Source organism: Scheffersomyces coipomensis, assembly GCF_036884675.1.
Source record: "Scheffersomyces coipomensis strain NRRL Y-17651 chromosome Unknown DFJ63scaffold_4, whole genome shotgun sequence".
Lineage (NCBI taxonomy): Eukaryota > Fungi > Ascomycota > Pichiomycetes > Serinales > Debaryomycetaceae > Scheffersomyces > Scheffersomyces coipomensis.
Window position 1 is genome coordinate 1413131 of NW_027042895.1, and position 18325 is coordinate 1431455.

Below are 18325 nucleotides of genomic sequence, written 5' to 3' on the forward strand. Positions count from 1 at the left end.
TCAAGTACGATATGAAACAACCATTATTTTGGACACACATTAGTCTGATTTTACAGGATCACCTAATACTCTTAGAGTCCCATTCCAGTAAGCAATTCTAATTGAGCCGTTAAATCTTGATCAACTAATTTGGCTTGAGCCTTCGTATGTTGATCTTCCTTCAACCCTTCTTTCAAACTATTAACATCCAACGCACTTTTTGGTTTCTCAGCTGGATTCTGGCCTAATAATTGGGTTATTTCATGAAGTTCATTAACATCAGCATTCAACCTAGCTATTTTAACCTTGGTTGATTTGGATTGTGATTTTGATACTTTATGACTACTACTCTTCTTAATCTTATTTGAATTCCCTTTCGCTATTTTGTTAGCACCTCCCTTAGAAGTTTCGTGCCGTATATTACTTGATTTCTTTACTTTTGGAGTCATCCTTAATTCTATTGATCTATTAGATATGTTCTAGCTAATGTTATATTACTATTCATACTTAAAAACTCATCTTAAAAAAATCTTTTTATAGTGTACTTTTTATATGCAGTCGCTGGCATTTTTTTTTTTCTTTTCAACTCCAGGTAAAAAAAAATTATCCTCATCTCTTCAATATCAGTAATTATAGATCTACAATATCAAACATCAACATCAACATCAATATCATACATATATATATATAACACATAATGGTTTCTAGTTACAATCGTGATAAACCATGGGATACTCCAGATATCGATAAATGGAAATTAGATGAATTCAAACCAGAAGATAATGCATCAGGACTTCATTTTGCTGAAGAATCAACTTTTATGACCTTATTCCCCAAATATAGAGAACAATATTTACAAAGTATATGGAGTGAAGTCACCAGAGCATTGGATAAACATTTCATCAAGTGTGAATTGGATTTAGTCGAAGGTTCTATGACTGTTAAAACCACCACCAAATCATTTGATCCTGCTATTATTTTAAAAGCTAGAGATTTAATTAAATTATTAGCTAGATCAGTTCCATTTCCTCAAGCAGTTAAAATCTTACAAGATGATGTGGCATGTGATGTGATCAAGATTGGTAATTTCGTTAATAATAAAGATCGTTTCATAAAGAGAAGACAAAGATTGGTTGGACCAAATGGTAATACTTTAAAAGCTATGGAATTATTAACTAAATGTTATATATTGGTTCAAGGTAATACTGTAAGTAGTATGGGACCATATAAAGGGTTAAAAGAAGTAAGAAGAATAGTGGAAGATTGTATGAGAAATGTTCATCCTATATATTATATTAAAGAATTAATGATTAAACAAGAATTATCGAAAAACCCAGATTTAGCTGAACAAGATTGGTCAAGATTCTTACCTAGTTTCAAAAAGAGAAATGTGGCTCGTAAGAAGAGTAAAGTCACCAAGAGAGAAAAGAAGGTTTACACTCCATTCCCACCTGCTCCAACTCCTAGAAAGATTGATTTACAAATTGAAAGTGGTGAATATTTCTTAGGTAAGAGAGATAAAGTTAAGAAACAATTACATGAAAAGCGTGAGAAACAAGAAGAAGTAACTGAAGCTAGAAAGCAAGAAAGAGAAAAAGATTATGAAGCTCCAACTGAAGAAGTATATGAAAATAAGTTATTAAAGAAGGAAAAGAAAGAGAAGAAGCATAAGAAAGATAAGAAATCAAGTGAAGATTAAGAAGTAGAAGAAGTCGTAATTTATTTTGAAACGACAATCATATAGCATAGACTGTATAGCCGTTGTATATTAATGTCATAGTATTTATTGTTATTGTTATTGTAATTTATATTTCAATGAAATATTTTAAACAGGTTTAAAACGCATTAAAAAAGCTTAAAAGTAATGTCAAAATTGGTCACTTCCTATAAACGCAAACCAAAAGCACTAATTGGGTAACCTCTCACGTTACAAAAACTAATCCCTATCCCTATATTTCGTGTTAGTATCACTGTTTATATTAAATTTGTGTTGACCCTGCTTTGTCCTATAATACTAAAAATTTTCAATATTTACGATTTGCTCTTTTTTAGGGTTAAGTGATTGCCTAATTAGGAAAGCAGCTCAATTTTTGTTTGTTTTGATTTGACCTGTATATAGCTTAAATTGCAAATTTCTTTATAGTGTAACCTCATCAAGATGATCCCTCTTTATTATAGGAATTTTTCTTAAATGGGTATTTTCGTAAAATTGGTATAATGGATAATAAAGTTCGGTATTTGTTGTCTTATTTTATTTTATTTTCCCCCTGGTGTGTAAATAATCTTTAAATAAAAAGATTTTCTTTCTGTATTATCATTGATCAAGTGATCTATATCTCAACTCAGAATCAGTTACTGATCCAACTAACCTATCATCCACTGGCAATATCGTTCGATGTATGGTACTTCCTCGAGGCTAGACCAGATTACTGCCTTTGTTGATGAGCTTGAAGCCAAATCAAATGATGTTTACTTAACTGCCACTCATTCAGCATCCATATTATCAACAATTGCATCAAAGAATCATACTATTTCTCAACTCGATGATGAGATAGATCACATTAGAGATGCCATGGGGAATAATTATACCTATCTCAAGGAGTTCACTAACTTATATGAAAAGGCCTTCTATATCGAATCAAATCTAAATTCAAATGATAACGTTACTAATTTAACTACATTTGGAAACTTGGCTCAAGAATATAAATACTTATTACAGAAATTATCCACCAATGATTATACTATGACTTCCTATGAACAAATTCCAAGATTGAACAGCATGGATGTTGATATGGTTGATGTTGCTCCTGAAGTGAAACATAAAGTATCCTTATCCAATTTACAATTAAAACCAATAAGATGTAATAGTAAGAAAGTTTATAAAAAGAAATCAAAGTATAGACTTTCAGGCATATTTAATATCAATCCCATTGCCTATGATGATAGCTCATCATTCATGATTAAGAATCTAGAAAACAATCTTGAATCATCAACAAATTCATCCATTCAAAATACCCCTATAATACCCCAAATGAGAATGTCAACCAGTACATTTGAATCATCCACTATGATCAATAATAGTGATCTTGATTTGAACTTACATGAAGGTGGTGATTTCAAACTTAATCATAATAGCAATGATGAAGATGATCTTAATAACAACAATGTAAATCATGATACAGATACTGCTGCAACTTCACCTACACTTCAAGGCAATGATAAAATGAATCTCGGGACCAATCATCAAAGATCAAGTTCATTGCCTGAAGCTCATAGTAGTGGAATCTTTGGGTTTGCAAGTTCGAGTTTAAAGTCTCAAGAAGAAGATAGTGATCAATTAAGAATCAATAGACTTAAACATTTCATTAGTTTTGGTAATTTACATGATTTACAAATGTTTGATGAAGTAAATGAATATCAAAAATCTCCAACTCCTTCCATAAATTTAAATTCTCCAATTGATTTAGATAATTTATCTATCTGTTCTGATATCTCGGCATTTTCTCCTCATAACACTAATTACCGCATGCTTAATAATAATAATAATAATAATAATAACAACAATGACAAAAACAATAATAATAATGATGATGATGATGAAGATCAAATTAGTGATAATTTTGAGAATTACCTAAGAAAATCGAGAATCGATTTACATGAAGTATTCCCTCACATATTAAAGAAATCAGCATCATTTGATAGTATATTCAATAGTGAATTATTCTCTGATGAAGAATACTATGTCAAGGATGTTCAACAACTTCCACCCACCTATCTTCCTGCCCCTTCATTCGTACCAAGTTACAAGATCCATAATCCAATTGAAAACATTCAATTAAGTTCTTCTTCTCAATTGGCTGCTCTTACTAAAGAAGCTATTTATTCAAGAAAGAAGAAAAGGGTTACATTTGAAGATGATGATCCAAAGAGAACGTTAAGTGATATCATTCTTGGTAATGAAAATATAAAGAAACAAATGCAAACTCCATTGCCTCCTGTAAATGAAGCACCAGAATCACCATTACCAACCACACCATCAAAATCGAATTTCTCATCAATGTTTAATTTTAATTTACCTTCTCCATCCAAGAATCCTTTCATGATTACTCCTACAAAAGATCAAAATAATACCCCAACCACAAACACGATCGAACTTATTGGAAAATCATTGACTGAAAGTTTCATGAATCTCGTCAATACCACAACTGTATCCACCTCCACCCCAATCAACAAGAAACCACCGAAAACAAAAACCATAACTCCCGAAAAGATCAAACAAATGAAGAAGAAAACCAAACCAGGCAAATCAATCGCCATTCCAAACGACCAACAAAGGAAACGTATGCCAATCAGAATCCCAAGTGGTGGTGGTTCCAGCGGAGGGAATTATGCTTCAAGTTTGACCATCGGTCCCAACAATACTCGTATCATCCAACATGGTTCTTCTAGTGTGTTTAGAAAACCTGTCATGAGTAGAGTAAGTCATCAATCGCTTCGAGAAGCTCTTTCTCAAAGTTTATTAGATGATTTTTAGAAATCAGATATAGTTCAGTTTCAAGGTTGCGTTATAATGACTCTTGAATTATATATCTCGATTAATTAGAATTCTTTTTCATTTCCTTTCCTCTTACATTTTATTGTAACTTTTATCTTTTACACACATTTTATACCCTTTTTCTCAGGTACTTCAATCTTTTGGTCTAATGCATTAATATATATAAATATTCTATCTAATATACAAGTTTTAATTTAAAAATATGCTAATTGGGGGTGTATCTATCTATTCAAAACCTTCATTGGAGAAGATCTTCTTAACTTCAGCTTTAGAACTATTGATACTTCTTTGAATTCTCTTCTCTTTCAAACTCTTAATTGGTTTGTTGGAACTACCAGTCTTCTTGGACATGTATGTAATAGAAGCCTTGGATCCAGACGCAACTTTATATTGTTTACTGATGGTAACACCAGAGAAATGCTTTTTACCATCCTTAATTTGAATTCCTTGTTGTTCATGGAAGGATTTGAATGAACCGATAATGGATGGTTTCTTGAAAGATGGCATGATATCGTCATCGTCAACATCAGTATCATGGAGTTCATCGATTGATCTCTTTCTTGACTCTGGTTCAACTGGTTCCTCAACAATTGTCATCGGACTTTCTGATCTCTTACTAGTTAAATTACTTAAACTCTTCGATTTTAATTCTTTTACATCAATAATTTCATCATCCGAAGAATCAATTCCATGTTGCTTATTTGAAATACGTTGAATATTTTCATAATCATGATCTTTATTCTTATGTAAAAATGATAATTGTCTTTGAACAAATGATTCTTCAATTTTAATAGTCTTTTTGACTGGAGGTTCCTTTTCAATGATATCATCTTCTTCATCATCTCCATCTGTACCATCTTCTCCAGTGAATGGACTTTTACTCTTAGATTTTCTACTTGAAGTATCTTCTTCTATTTCTTCTTCATCATCCTCTTCTTCTTCATCATCATGTAATCTGATAATCGTAGGCTCTTCTTCCATAAAGAAGGCCTTGGCTTTTTCACTCTTCACAAAGGCGTGCATCTTTTTACTTTCAGCTAATCTTTCACGTTGTTCTTGTAATCTTTGTTTTCTATAAGCTGCTAACAATTGATCTTCTTCATCACTTAATTCAAGATCTAATCCATTACCAGCAACTTTCTTAGTTAATCTATGATTTTTAATATCATCTAATAACTTTTCTAATTCCTTTTGATCTTTAATTTGATAATCTTCCATGAATTTCTTTCTGATTTCATCATCTTTTAAATCGATATTAAAATCATTATCAATCATTCTTTCATCATCGGAATTGGCTTGATCAGAAAGTTCACCATCCATACCACCTAACCCTTTCCATTCATCTTCAGATTCTTCAGCTTCTCCTTCAACCATATCTTTAAGACCTCGTCTTTCGAATTCCTTTCTCTTCTTACGTTGTTTTAATTCTTGCTTTCTAATCTTCTCTTCATACATTTTGATTTTCAATTCCATAGCTTCTTTTTCTTCTTCTTCATTCACCTCATCTTCTTCTTCTTCAGCTTCTTCTTCATTAATATCATTCAATATAGACGTATTCTTCCTTATAAGTTTTCTACCAGTTTTAACTTTGGAAGGAGTAATAACATCTTCATCTTCTTCATCATATTCATCATTCTTAGGTTTTTCAATTACTTGAGTTTCAGCATCGTCAACTTGAGTAGTCATATTTGCATCTACTTGAGTTTTTATAATAGTATCAGCTTGGGTTGAGATTATGGAATCATTTTGAGTATTTGGTTCACTAATATCACGGAATGAAGGTAAGGTGAGGGGGAAATCATTGAATGATTTATTAGCTAAATCTTCTGAAATTTGAGTTGATTGTTGTTGACTTGGTTGTCTTGGTTTCAAATTTTGGAATAATACATAATTGTCATTGTTGAATCTAGACACGTCATGTTCATTGTCATTATCGTCGTCTTCGTCTTCAAGAGTTTGAGTTTCTTTTAAAGTTGATAAAATATTCTCAGATGGGTTGTTTTGGAATGATTGTGAACTTGCAGTCGTTATGACACCTTCTAATTTATGATCATGTTCTTTATCTTGTTTTCCACCAAACATATAACTATCATCGTGATTTCTCAATTCTGATAAATCCTCATTATCTTCCATTTCTACTTCACCTTCTTCATCATCATCAGATAAGATAACTCTCTTTGATTTTCTATGTGAAACTTCAGGTTGGCCTTCGTCTTCTTCGTCCACTTCTTCTTCACCTTCTTCGGAATCTTCTTCAGCTTCGTAATCTATAAGCTCGCCATTATCAGCATCAGAACCAGAACCAACATCTGAACCATAATCTGAATCAGGAACTTCACTTTCAGGTACATCACTATCAGGTACAGCATCGTCTTCTTCTTCTTCACCATCATCATCGCCATTCTTACCCTTTAATTTACCAAGTAATGCCAATTTAGCCTTTTCTCTTAATTTTTCACGTACTCTAATACGTCTAACTCTTTCCATTTCTTGTTCCAATAATGATCCCATAACTTCTTCATCTTTTTCCATTTCTTCTAATACGGCGGTTTCACCATTAGTTCTATTCGCTTTCAATTGTAAGATATTTGCACGTTGTAAATTCAATAAAAAGTCATTGGATTCCTTTAGATTTGTCTTATGACCTAAATTCTTAACTACTAGATTCTGAGGTAATTTTGAATTTAATAATTTCTTCTTAACGAATTTTTGCTTTATAGTTATCTTTTGATCTTTTGAAAGTTCTGGTATTACGAATTTATTATTGTTGTTGATGTTTGTCTTGGGTAAATTAGTAGAGTTTCTAATTGGTGATGATGAATTGATTTCTAAATCAGAATCGGAATCATCTAAATTGATAAGCCTTTGATTAACACGTTCATCATTATCACTTTTTGTGGGTGATGAAAATAATTGACGTTTTAAATTTTGAGCATATGATTCAATGGGATTTCTTGTTTGAGTTTGCAGTTGAACAGTTGGTTTTTTATTAATTAAAGCTACCACATCAAGTTCTTCATCTACGTCATCATCTTCTTCTTCATCTGAAGATATAGGTTTCTTGGATATAGTTTTAACTGGAGAAGTATGAGGGCTAGATCTATGATGATCATAGAGTCCTAATGGTGAACTTTCCTTTTCAAGAGTATGATGTTGTTCTTCATCATCATCATCATCATTAAACGCAGATAATAATTTTTGTTTAGTAAATACAATTTTCTTTTCAAATTCGGGTCTGATATCTTTATTTCTCTTTTGAACATTTAAGAATTGTTCAGCTTCTTTTAATTGTTTACTTGATACATGATCAGTAGGATTGGCATTTGAAACTACTGAATCATTGAATTCATTATTTAAATCATTTTCTTCATCAGTTAAAGTAGTGGTATTAAGTTCATCTTGTAATTGTTGTTCTTTTTGTTCTTTTTCTAACCGTTGTTGTCTTTTTATTTGAGCTAGTTTTTCAATCTTAGCTAGACGTTCTTCCTTTGATAATGGTTTATAGTTATTTTCTTTTTCACTTTGATGTTGATCATTTTCTTCTTCTTCATCATCATCTTGAGATAAGAATAATGAGTTTAAATCAGTAGTTGGTTTCGAAATTATAGGTTGAGTGTCATTTATAGTATTATTATTATTATGTATGACTTGAGTTGAAGATTCATTGGATATGAATTCAGATGCATCTATTTCTAATTGAGGTAATTTTTGAATTTCTTGTCCTGAAGTTGGAGTATCCTCATGATCTTCATCTTCATCCTTTAACATTGAATTATCAAAATTGAAATCAAAGGGGATTGATACTTCTTGAGTAGGTTCTATTTGAGTTGATTGTTGAAGTTGATTCAGATTCACATGATCATCCTCTTCCTCATTTTCCTCTACTTCTTCTTCATTTTTGTTATCATCACCAGTTAATCTTTTCCTTATACCATTTAAAAGGTTAAGATTCAAACCTGAATCTTTCAGTAATGATTTTGCAAGGGCACCAATATCGAAATTGAATCTAAGATCATTTGATTGATCATTAGATTGATCTTGCTTATGAGATATCTGGTGTTCTCCTTCCTCTTCTTCGTCTGAAGAAGAAGATTCATCATTATTATACAGCAATTGAATTTGATTCAATTGAGTAGATGATAGATTTTCATCTAAACCATCTAATAAGTCCATATTTGTTCTACTAATTGATTGATACTAGTAGATACTTACTGGATGATGATATGATATGATATGATATGAACCAGTGATTGATGAATGGTAATGATAAGTATTGATTGTGCTGCCAAACTTCATTTCAACTTGTGCTGCCTTTTTCCTTTACATTTTCCCTTTAAAGCGCGAACTGTTTGTTTACTATTATAATTTACGTGTTTTTGTGTTATCCTGTATATAAATCACATGATCCCCTAATATACAGGATCAGAGATCTTGGGAACCCAACTTATTTGTTTTGTTTTTTCACATGCATTTTTATATTTATATATATTTGACCGAGTCACGTGTGCTATCGTATAGTCCTGTATATACCTTAACTATGAGAATTAACCCACGAGTCAAAAAAAAGAAATTAAGCAGCTAAACGGTCGTTAACTACTGAACAAAAATATATTGTGGCTCTTCGCCAAAACCAAAAGAAAAAAAAAAATTCTGACTTAATTTGGAAGCGTGTGTGTTGATTGATAGCGTTAATTATATGTGTTATATAAATATCACCCAAATTTTTCAACAAATCTAAATTTGAAAATGAGGAAGACGAAATTTTTTTTACAATCTTTCTTCTTCTTTCTTCTTTCTTCTTCTTCTTACTTTGTCAATCGATCCATTAACTTAACTTCCCTAGTTTAAGTCATCTCTGATTAACATATATCCAGTTCTTCCCTATAATGACTGCTGCCAAAGAAACTTTTTTTTTCACTTCTGAATCCGTCGGTGAAGGTCACCCTGATAAGATTTGTGATCAAGTGTCTGATGCTATTTTAGATGCTTGTTTAGCTGTCGATCCTTTATCTAAAGTTGCTTGTGAAACCGCTGCTAAAACTGGTATGATTATGGTTTTCGGTGAAATCACTACCAAAGCTCAAGTTGATTTCCAAAAAGTTATTAGAGATACTATTAAACATATTGGTTATGATGATAGTGAAAAGGGGTTTGATTATAAAACTTGTAATGTTTTAGTTGCTATTGAACAACAATCTCCTGATATTGCTCAAGGTTTACATTATGAAAAAGCTTTAGAAGAATTAGGTGCTGGTGATCAAGGTATTATGTTTGGTTATGCTACTGATGAAACTGATGAAAAATTACCTTTAACTATTTTATTAGCTCATAAATTAAATGCTGCTTTAGCTTCTGCTAGAAGATCTGGTGCTTTACCTTGGTTAAGACCTGATACTAAAACTCAAGTTACCATTGAATATGAGAAAGATGGTGGTGCTGTGGTTCCAAAAAGAGTTGATACCGTTGTTATCTCTACTCAACATGCTGATTATATTTCAACTGAAGATTTAAGAGAAGAAATTATTAAACATATTGTTAAACATGTTATTCCAGAACATTTATTAGATGAAAGAACCGTTTATCACATTCAACCATCTGGTAGATTTGTTATTGGTGGTCCTCAAGGTGATGCTGGTGTTACCGGTAGAAAAATCATTGTTGATACTTATGGTGGTTGGGGTGCTCATGGTGGTGGTGCTTTCTCTGGTAAAGATTTCTCTAAAGTTGATAGATCTGCTGCTTATGCTGCTAGATGGGTTGCTAAATCTTTAGTTAATGCTGGTTTAGCTAGAAGAGCTTTAGTTCAATTCTCTTATGCTATTGGTGTTGCTGAACCTTTAAGTATTTATGTTGATACTTATGGTACTTCCAGTTATACTTCTGATGAATTAGTTGCTATCATCAAAAAGAATTTCGATTTAAGACCTGGTGTTATTGTTAAAGAATTAGACTTGGCTAGACCAATCTATTTAAAGACTGCTTCTTATGGTCATTTCACCAATCAAGAAAACACTTGGGAACAACCAAAAAAATTAAAATTTTAAGTTAAACCTATGACTTGAAAGTTTTGATTTAATAGGTTGAGTTTTCAATTTTAAACTCCCTATCTCCTCCTTTCCTCCCTCCCTTCCCTTTTTTTATTATCACTATTATTATTATTGTTTTGTTAAAGCTTTCCAATCCCTTGGTTTGAGAAAGATAAGAAAAAATTATAATACTTAATGACTAATGTAATGAAATGACTCACATGAATTATAATATTCACAATCTAAAGATTCAATGCTCAACTCGTTGTTTCTTAAAAATTAATACAACTCACTTTTTTTTTATTACTATTTGCTAGATCATTTTTTGGCTTCCAACTTACTTTTCTTTCTTCTTTTTTTCTATTATTAATTACTACTACATTTTGTACTTTTTCAAAATCATCATCATCACAACACACACAACTTATTTATCGTTTTGATAAAGGATAGAGTTTTTTTATTGCATTTGGGGTCCTCAACGGACAATTAAGGTTATTAGAACTAAAATTTTTTTTTGATTTTTCTTTTTTTTCTTTTTTTTTTTGGATATAGAGCACTTTAGATATTTGCATATAGAAAGATTATACATTACGTGTTTTTTAGAATTGAATTGATAATAGTTGTAGTTTATGTCATTGTAGAAATGATAAATATTAGGTATATGTATTCTATGGTGGGTTGATAGTTGATAAGAAAATATCAACTCTATAAACAGAACAAACAAAAAAAAATCAAACAAACAAACTATAAATCACAAACTAATCACCATTCTAATAATCAATGGGTAAATGACTATTCACATCAAATAAAGCATTAAAATACTTGAAATAACTGAAATAAGCCATCACAATCCCAATCAAGGATCCAAACCCAACATCAAAGAAATGATGTCTATAATCTTGAGTCCTACTTAAGGCAATATAACTAGCAAATAATACCGGTAACGAGAAGGCCAAATAAAGATATAAATTAGATATGAATTTATGAGGAGTAGCGCCCTTTGATAATACTTTGAATTGACCAAATAACCAGAATGAAAGATATAATAATCCTGCAAATGACATTGAAGAATGACCGGATGGAGTTGATTTCATTCCATCCATAAGATACATTGGACCCAATGGCAGGGTACAACAATCTATATCGACAAGAACGTCAATTGGAGTAGATGCTTTTGGTCCACATCTACTAAGGAAATCAGGTCTGGGATTTCCAATCCAACATTTCAAAATATCAGTTAATACTGCTGCAAAGACAACACTGAACCATAATCCTACGTTGGATACTTGTAGAAGGTGTAATTTATCAAAGAATGAGCTGGTAGTGGTAGTAGTTGTTGTGGTTGTTATTGTGGTGGTGGAAGTGGAAGATGCCATAGAGATACTGGTTTTATCCTTATCAGTAGATTCTGGAGATCCATTATTTGTAGTGATTGAATTTGATGTTATTATAACTGGTGAATGAATCAACGATATAAGTGATACTAAAATAGAAGGAACGATCAAACTCCATAAATATAACTCATTATCAGTAAATCTTTCTTGTTTGGCAAATGGATGAGAAATTCTTGAATCATTAATGGAAAATTGTCTTGTGAATGGTGGTGCAGTTTCTAATACATTAAAGAATATAATGATTAATACCACTATGGTGATCCAATCAGGAATGAATTTCTTAAACTTATCCGACGAAAAATATAACTTCATCGTTTAAGTGACTTTGACCCTGACTTGTGGCTTTCAATTGATGGTTGATGGATGTGTAAATATGATAATATTGCTACACGTTTTATTTTTTTGGTTTGGCTTGTTTGATTTTGGTTTGATTGTCAGATCCGCAAAATCAATACTAATTAGGAAATCTGTTAACAAAAAAATGGCACCCAAAAGAAAAAGGAAGAATTTTTTTTTTAGCTGTTTAGTTCAATTGAATGGAGTTTACTTGGTATCGTTTGATGATTCATTTTGGTGATACTTATATAGTCTTCTTCTTATAATCAAGACTCATCCCTTAGTCATCTCCGCCTTTTCAAGTTTGTCACTTTCTAATTATATCCATTCCCCCATTTAGCGACATAGTTGAGTTACAAAATTGATTGATTCCTCCGGTAGGGCCTGGAACCGGACCTTCCTTCCCAATTAGGAAGCGCTTCGCCAGTCAACCTCTTCTTGTTTCTTAATAGGACACGGCTTCTTCAATGAATGGGGGTGTAACACAAGGACGAGACCCTTGATGTAGGAACTAGACCCAGACCTAGACCAAGCATTAAGCCTGATTGTATCATCGATTCTTTTGCTGCATATTTCACTACCTTAAATCATCATTTATTCTTTAAACCGTTAGGTCAAAAAAAAATTCTTTTCCAAAAATGATGTGTTGTTTATATGCAGGAAATGGTTATTTATTTCTCTCTCTTTTTCTTCTTGTTACCATATACTATTGGTGATTCCCCACTGATTAAACATTTAAAATACGAACAATCCTCAAAGATGATTTACGTTCTTAAACTGAAAAGTTAATATGTATATGAACATGTAGTAACTCAATATAATAAAGTTTTAAGAATAATTAAAAATCGAAAATTTCATAGGACAGTGGATCTAATTGGGAAAAATATGTGGGGATGGTGGTTAAGCTAAAGAGAGAGAGAGAAAAACAAAATATTAAAGGTACAGGGAAATTTCAATTTAACTAAAGGAAGTAAGTAAGATTATAACTTTAATATTCGAATTAATAGTTAATCTAATGATGAATTGATTGACAATGGTCGGCGAAATAACTGGCTAAATATGAAATTACTGGCTGAAAAGTAGTACTCAGTGGCAGCTAGGGAGATTATTTTACCCTCGCATATAAAACCTAAACAAGAAAAATAGAAACAAAAATCAGACATCAAATCAAATTTTTTGTCTTGTGTCTGCTTCTGATTAAAGTGTCTGATTATTATTTTTCTGCTGCCTGGGCTTAATTACATTAAAAAAGTTTCACCAGCCTGTTAAAACTAGTAATTTTAAAGTTGGGCTAATCACCTTCCTCTCTCCTTCCCCCACGAACCGATTGACCCATGTGCCTTGTTTAAAAATTTTCACTACTACGAGATATTAATTATTATTATTATTATTATCTTGCGTATTACTATATATATTCGCTACTTTATGAGTTAACGCCATTCAACGAGATGGTAACTTTTGTGTTTCATAAATTTTAGGGATAGAACTCCTCGTGTAACAGCCATTGAATATGTAATTGATGGTTTGGTTTTGTATATTCAGCTAGTGTTCGGCTATTCAATTAGCTATGAGCCAATTAATTGTATTATTCCTTCATAACATAAAACGTTTTTCAAATAGTGTTCATGGAGGGTTGTGTGTCAAATTAAATAGTAAATCAATTGATGTAATATAAACGAATTCAATAATAATAAATAATAAATAATAATAAAAATAAACAAAATTAAATTAAAAATGACGAAATTAAAAATAAACAATAACTACTGAAATATCATTACCCATTGCTGCTAACTACACTACAGTTTCTCCTCCCTAAACCTCTCCTCCAAAACAAAAAATTAACATATCATCCATGAATAAATATTCCCCTATAGATTATCTACCATAGCGATCGTAAGATTTGTTAGGGAGGATGGAAGGAGGCTCAAAAATTATTCACTAATCCCTCACTATCAGACAATTGCTACCTGATGTTATTGTTGTTGTCGCCTTATTGTCCTCTGATCAAACTTTATTAGTAGGAGCGACCCTGGTCAATTGGTCTGATCTAAGATTAGCAATAAAATTCATAGTCTAGCGAGGCAAGTGGTAAGAAATTATGAGCTAAAACTTCAAATTTTCTCAGTAACCACTTAAAATTTAGGCTTTATTATCCTCTCTCTCTCTCTCTTTTTCTTTTTTCATTTTCATTTGATATTTTAACCACTTTATTATTTCCTATTGTATAATTTATTATTTATTGTTAAGTTAAATAATAAAGGTTATCATGTAAAGCAATAAGCAATAACTCAGTTAATTGGATCTTAGTTCGTAAATTGATTCAATATGTTACCAATTTAAAACAGAGAAAGTTGTTGAAGAAGGAGAAAATGAGAAATTGATAATGGTTAAGGGGCTATTAACCTTTTAACTATATTCTTCTCCTTCATTCAATTGCCCGATATCATAATGCAACGAACACAAGTGGACGGCAGATGAAGGTGGATTTTCAAACCTGGAATGGGTTACATTTACATAATACATTTGACAGCAATAATGTATAAATAAATTGAATTCAAATGCAAATTTCAATTTCAATTTATTGATTAGCGTATACGTAGTTGTACTTTTTCTGATTTCTTACCTTAAATTATCTTCATATCTCCCCGACCTTGCTACACTTGCAAAATAAATCGCTCCACTAATAATAATCATTATTATATTATTATTTGTAGGGCACAAGTTACAGATGAACCTTATCTTTGATGGATATTCTCATGCTTGTTTTAGTCAATGCATTTCGGGTTAAGGTAATGAAAGTTTTCATTAATCCTCGTGGGAAAACAGTTATGTATATTATTAAACTTACCTAAAAATAAAAATAAAAATAAAAATAAATATTAAAATTTTACAATTTTTTCATTTTCTCTTATCTTTATCTGTTTCCTCCTCTTTGTTTGATTCAGAAATTTAAAAATTTTAAAACTACAATGTGTAAATAATATCAATTATCACAAATAATATTATATTTGTAAACCTCTATATATATAAACGAATGAACAGATGAAAACTAAGTTGTCAAGCGATTGATCTGACTTGGTTTAATTCAATTCAATTTCAATCGAACGACAACCATTTTTCAAAAATAGAAAAACTATTAAACACTGTATTATTAAATAAAAACCATAAAGAAAATAAAGAAAATAAAGAAAACTGATCTGCTATAATTTAACATAAACTAATTACAATAACTAATAGTTACATCGATATAATTGAAAAATATAATAATGAATGTATTATTAGATTATTATTAGTAAAATTATTATATTAAGAAATAGAAACTTATAAATCACTTAAATGTATTTGACATGAAGAAGGAAAGGGGGGAATGTAAAAAATAGACGAGAGCTAATTAGCTTATTGCTTTTCTTCAGAATCATAAGATTCTTCTTGAGTAGCATATCTATCTTTAACCAATTTGGTGGCATCAAGTTCACCATGGTATTTTTCACAAATTTCTTCTAAAGTCATTCTCTTGGTTTCTGGGATTAATAAAGTCGTACCAATACCTAATAACATGAATAAGGCAAAGATTTCTAAGACATGTGGTAACCAACAGTTAGCATCATCAGCAGCACAACCTCTGTTAACTAACGTTCCTAAAGCGGTTTGAGCAACAATGGCACCAACTTTACCGGAAGCAGCAGATAAACCATGAGCAGTGGATCTGTATCTGGTTGGGAAAACTTCACCTGGAATGATGAAAGTAGTAGAGTTTGGACCGAAATTTTGGAAAAATTGAGCAACAATATAAACACCTAATTTACCTCCTTCAGTTAATCTGTGGTAAGCAAACCCGAAAACACATAATAAGATGGTTAACATGGTGAAACCTAATAATTGAATTGGCTTTCTACCGACGGTATCGACAGTAGCAATAGTTGCCCAGTAACCTGGTAAAGCACCGGCACAGACTAAAATTAAATTACCAACAGCAGAATCGTATAATTTTTCGTAAACATTGGCAGAACCAGCGTAACCGATAGTTTGCAAAATAGTAGCAGTATTCAAGTTAAGACCATAGTAAGCAACATCTAACATGAACCATGAACCGGCGGTACCAAGTAAAATTTTACCATATCTCCATTGACCAAAATGACCCCAGAAATCTTTTAAGGAAGCTTTTGGAGCAACAATTTCATGAGCTTCGTTAGCAATGGCAGCTTCAGCATCAGCAACTTTTTCTAAGGTGTCATGTTCATTGACATCTAAAGAATATCTTGGAGATTCGGCAATAGTTAATCTATAGTATAAAGCAATACAACCTGGGACACAACCGAAACCGATTAAGATTCTCCACATTTGATCGTTAGCTTTTAAACATCTACCAACACATTCAGAACCTTTGGTAGCGAATACTAAATCGTCCTTGTAAGCAGCAACAACAACAACCGCAACAATACCACCTAATAATTGACCTAAACCTTGATTAGAGAAAACAGCAGCCATAATAGCACCTCTCCATTTGGTAGTAGAAAATTCAGATGAGATAATGGAAGATAATGGATAATCACCACCAATACCAATACCCATAATAATTCTTAAAGTGGAGAAAATAGCAACGAAGTTAATAGCTGGAGATTGACCAACTGAACATTGAAAAATAGTAGCACAAATAATAACAATCAATTCTAAACCATAAATCTTCTTACGACCGAAGAAATCGGCAGACATACCAAAACCAACCTGACCAATGACAGTACCAACAGAAGTAGTAACCTTAATTAAAGTAGTAGTAGAAGCTGGCATAGAACCTTTCCAGAAAACATAGGACAACATAGTAGTACCTAAATTAATAGCGAAAATATCGTAAGAATCGGTCATGAAACCAACACCGGCAATCATAATCATCTTAACTTGAGTCCATCCAAAACCTTGATGATCAATTTCTTCTAAAGCTAATCTTCTTCTTTCTAATGGATCTTCAATATGGGCGAATTTACCAATATAATCCTTGAAGGCGGTTTTACCACCGAAATTATTTTCGTGGTATTCCTCGTTGATAACGTTTTCAGTAGTAGTAGCCATTTTGATAAATAAACTGCAATTGATCTATGAAACTGATGATATAGAAAAGAATAAAAGGAATATAAAAAGGAATTGAAACTAAATAAATTTTTTTAAATCTGGGAAATTTGCAGTATATTTATATCATAAGTTTGAAATAAAGGGAATAATCGTTTGTCCTAACAAACCTTATAGTTAACTATTTTGTAGATAGAGAGCGATGTGCTCTTCCTTAGTGTCTGATATTATTATTTTTTTTAATTGCACTCGAAATAATTATTTTTTAACTTTCTTTTTTTTTTTATAAATTTCATGCATGAAAATTACCAGAAAAGAAAAAAAAAAAGAATTTCTAAAAAAAAAAAAAAAAAAAAAAAATCCAAAAAGACAAAATTGCCTTACCAATTACTATTTCTTTTTTTTATTTTTTTTGGATTAAAGAAGTACTGGCTCTGCTCAATAACTTAGATTCGCAGACAATTATGGTATTCTATATTCTTTTTAGCGGTAGGTTCTTAGCGTGTTCCCTAGCGCTGAACTTAATTTTTATATCACATTAGCCAGAACGTTTAAGTTTTTTTGAAATTCTATCAGATTTCAATTGAAGTCGTTACAAGCTTTTTTTTATTTTTCTTGTATAGATCAATTGACTTGTTTTTCCTTCTATTTTGTTGATGATAGTAGCCCCTACCAAGAGATGTATAGTAAACTAAGCTTCTAGACTGAATGACGAGAATTCTTGTCCACCTGTCAAATAGTTACTGCGATAAGGAAAATGGAGCTTACATTATTCTCCATCGGTAAATCTCCCGCTATTCCTCCCTTACGCTCTATTAAAAATATTTACCAGACATTAAACACCGTAGTATATTGCCCTGCGTACCAAAAAAATCATACAAACTTACTACGTAATGTTTAGTGTCCGCCACTTGCTGGATAAATCAACGAAAAATAAAAAAAAGCCTAAACAGAAATGGAATTAAATAAAT

General features: G+C 31.4%; 7 protein-coding genes across 7 annotated transcripts; 3 read left to right on the top strand and 4 right to left on the bottom strand. All coding sequences in view use genetic code 12, as the record gives it.

Moving 5' to 3' along the window:
- Positions 1 to 71: 71 nt before the first annotated feature.
- Positions 72 to 428, bottom strand: DFJ63DRAFT_313735 (uncharacterized protein; the record flags this gene model as incomplete). The annotated part of the gene is made up of 1 exon (XM_064906223.1): positions 72 to 428. The coding sequence occupies one exon, from the start codon at positions 426 to 428 to the stop codon at positions 72 to 74; it is 357 nt and encodes a 118-aa protein (XP_064761952.1).
- A 185-nt stretch (positions 429 to 613) lies between these two features.
- On the top strand, positions 614 to 1765 carry KRR1 (ribosome biosynthesis protein). The gene has a single exon (XM_064903679.1). It carries the CDS (start codon positions 677 to 679, stop codon positions 1676 to 1678), a length of 1002 nt encoding a protein of 333 aa, XP_064761953.1. The 5' UTR covers positions 614 to 676; the 3' UTR covers positions 1679 to 1765.
- Positions 1766 to 2374: 609 nt separating this feature from the next.
- On the top strand, positions 2375 to 4513 carry DFJ63DRAFT_313737 (uncharacterized protein; the record flags this gene model as incomplete). Its single annotated transcript, XM_064906224.1, has 1 exon — positions 2375 to 4513. The coding sequence occupies one exon, from the start codon at positions 2375 to 2377 to the stop codon at positions 4511 to 4513; it is 2139 nt and encodes a 712-aa protein (XP_064761954.1).
- A 195-nt stretch (positions 4514 to 4708) lies between these two features.
- Positions 4709 to 8707, bottom strand: GIN1 (chromatin-modulating protein; the record flags this gene model as incomplete). Its single annotated transcript, XM_064908739.1, has 1 exon — positions 4709 to 8707. One exon carries the CDS (start codon positions 8705 to 8707, stop codon positions 4760 to 4762), a length of 3948 nt encoding a protein of 1315 aa, XP_064761955.1. The 3' UTR covers positions 4709 to 4759.
- A 357-nt stretch (positions 8708 to 9064) lies between these two features.
- Positions 9065 to 11024, top strand: SAM2 (methionine adenosyltransferase). Its single transcript, XM_064903685.1, has one exon. It carries the CDS (start codon positions 9421 to 9423, stop codon positions 10576 to 10578), a length of 1158 nt encoding a protein of 385 aa, XP_064761956.1. The 5' UTR covers positions 9065 to 9420; the 3' UTR covers positions 10579 to 11024.
- A 160-nt stretch (positions 11025 to 11184) lies between these two features.
- DPP1 (Dpp1p) lies at positions 11185 to 12266 on the bottom strand (the record flags this gene model as incomplete). The annotated part of the gene is made up of 2 exons (XM_064905491.1): positions 11185 to 11877; positions 12031 to 12266. 2 exons carry the CDS (start codon positions 12264 to 12266, stop codon positions 11331 to 11333), a joined length of 783 nt encoding a protein of 260 aa, XP_064761957.1. The 3' UTR covers positions 11185 to 11330.
- A 3001-nt stretch (positions 12267 to 15267) lies between these two features.
- Positions 15268 to 17661, bottom strand: PHO84 (phosphate transporter). The gene has a single exon (XM_064903678.1). The coding sequence runs from the start codon at positions 17355 to 17357 to the stop codon at positions 15687 to 15689; it is 1671 nt and encodes a 556-aa protein (XP_064761958.1). The 5' UTR covers positions 17358 to 17661; the 3' UTR covers positions 15268 to 15686.
- Between the last annotated feature and the right edge of the window lie 664 nt (positions 17662 to 18325).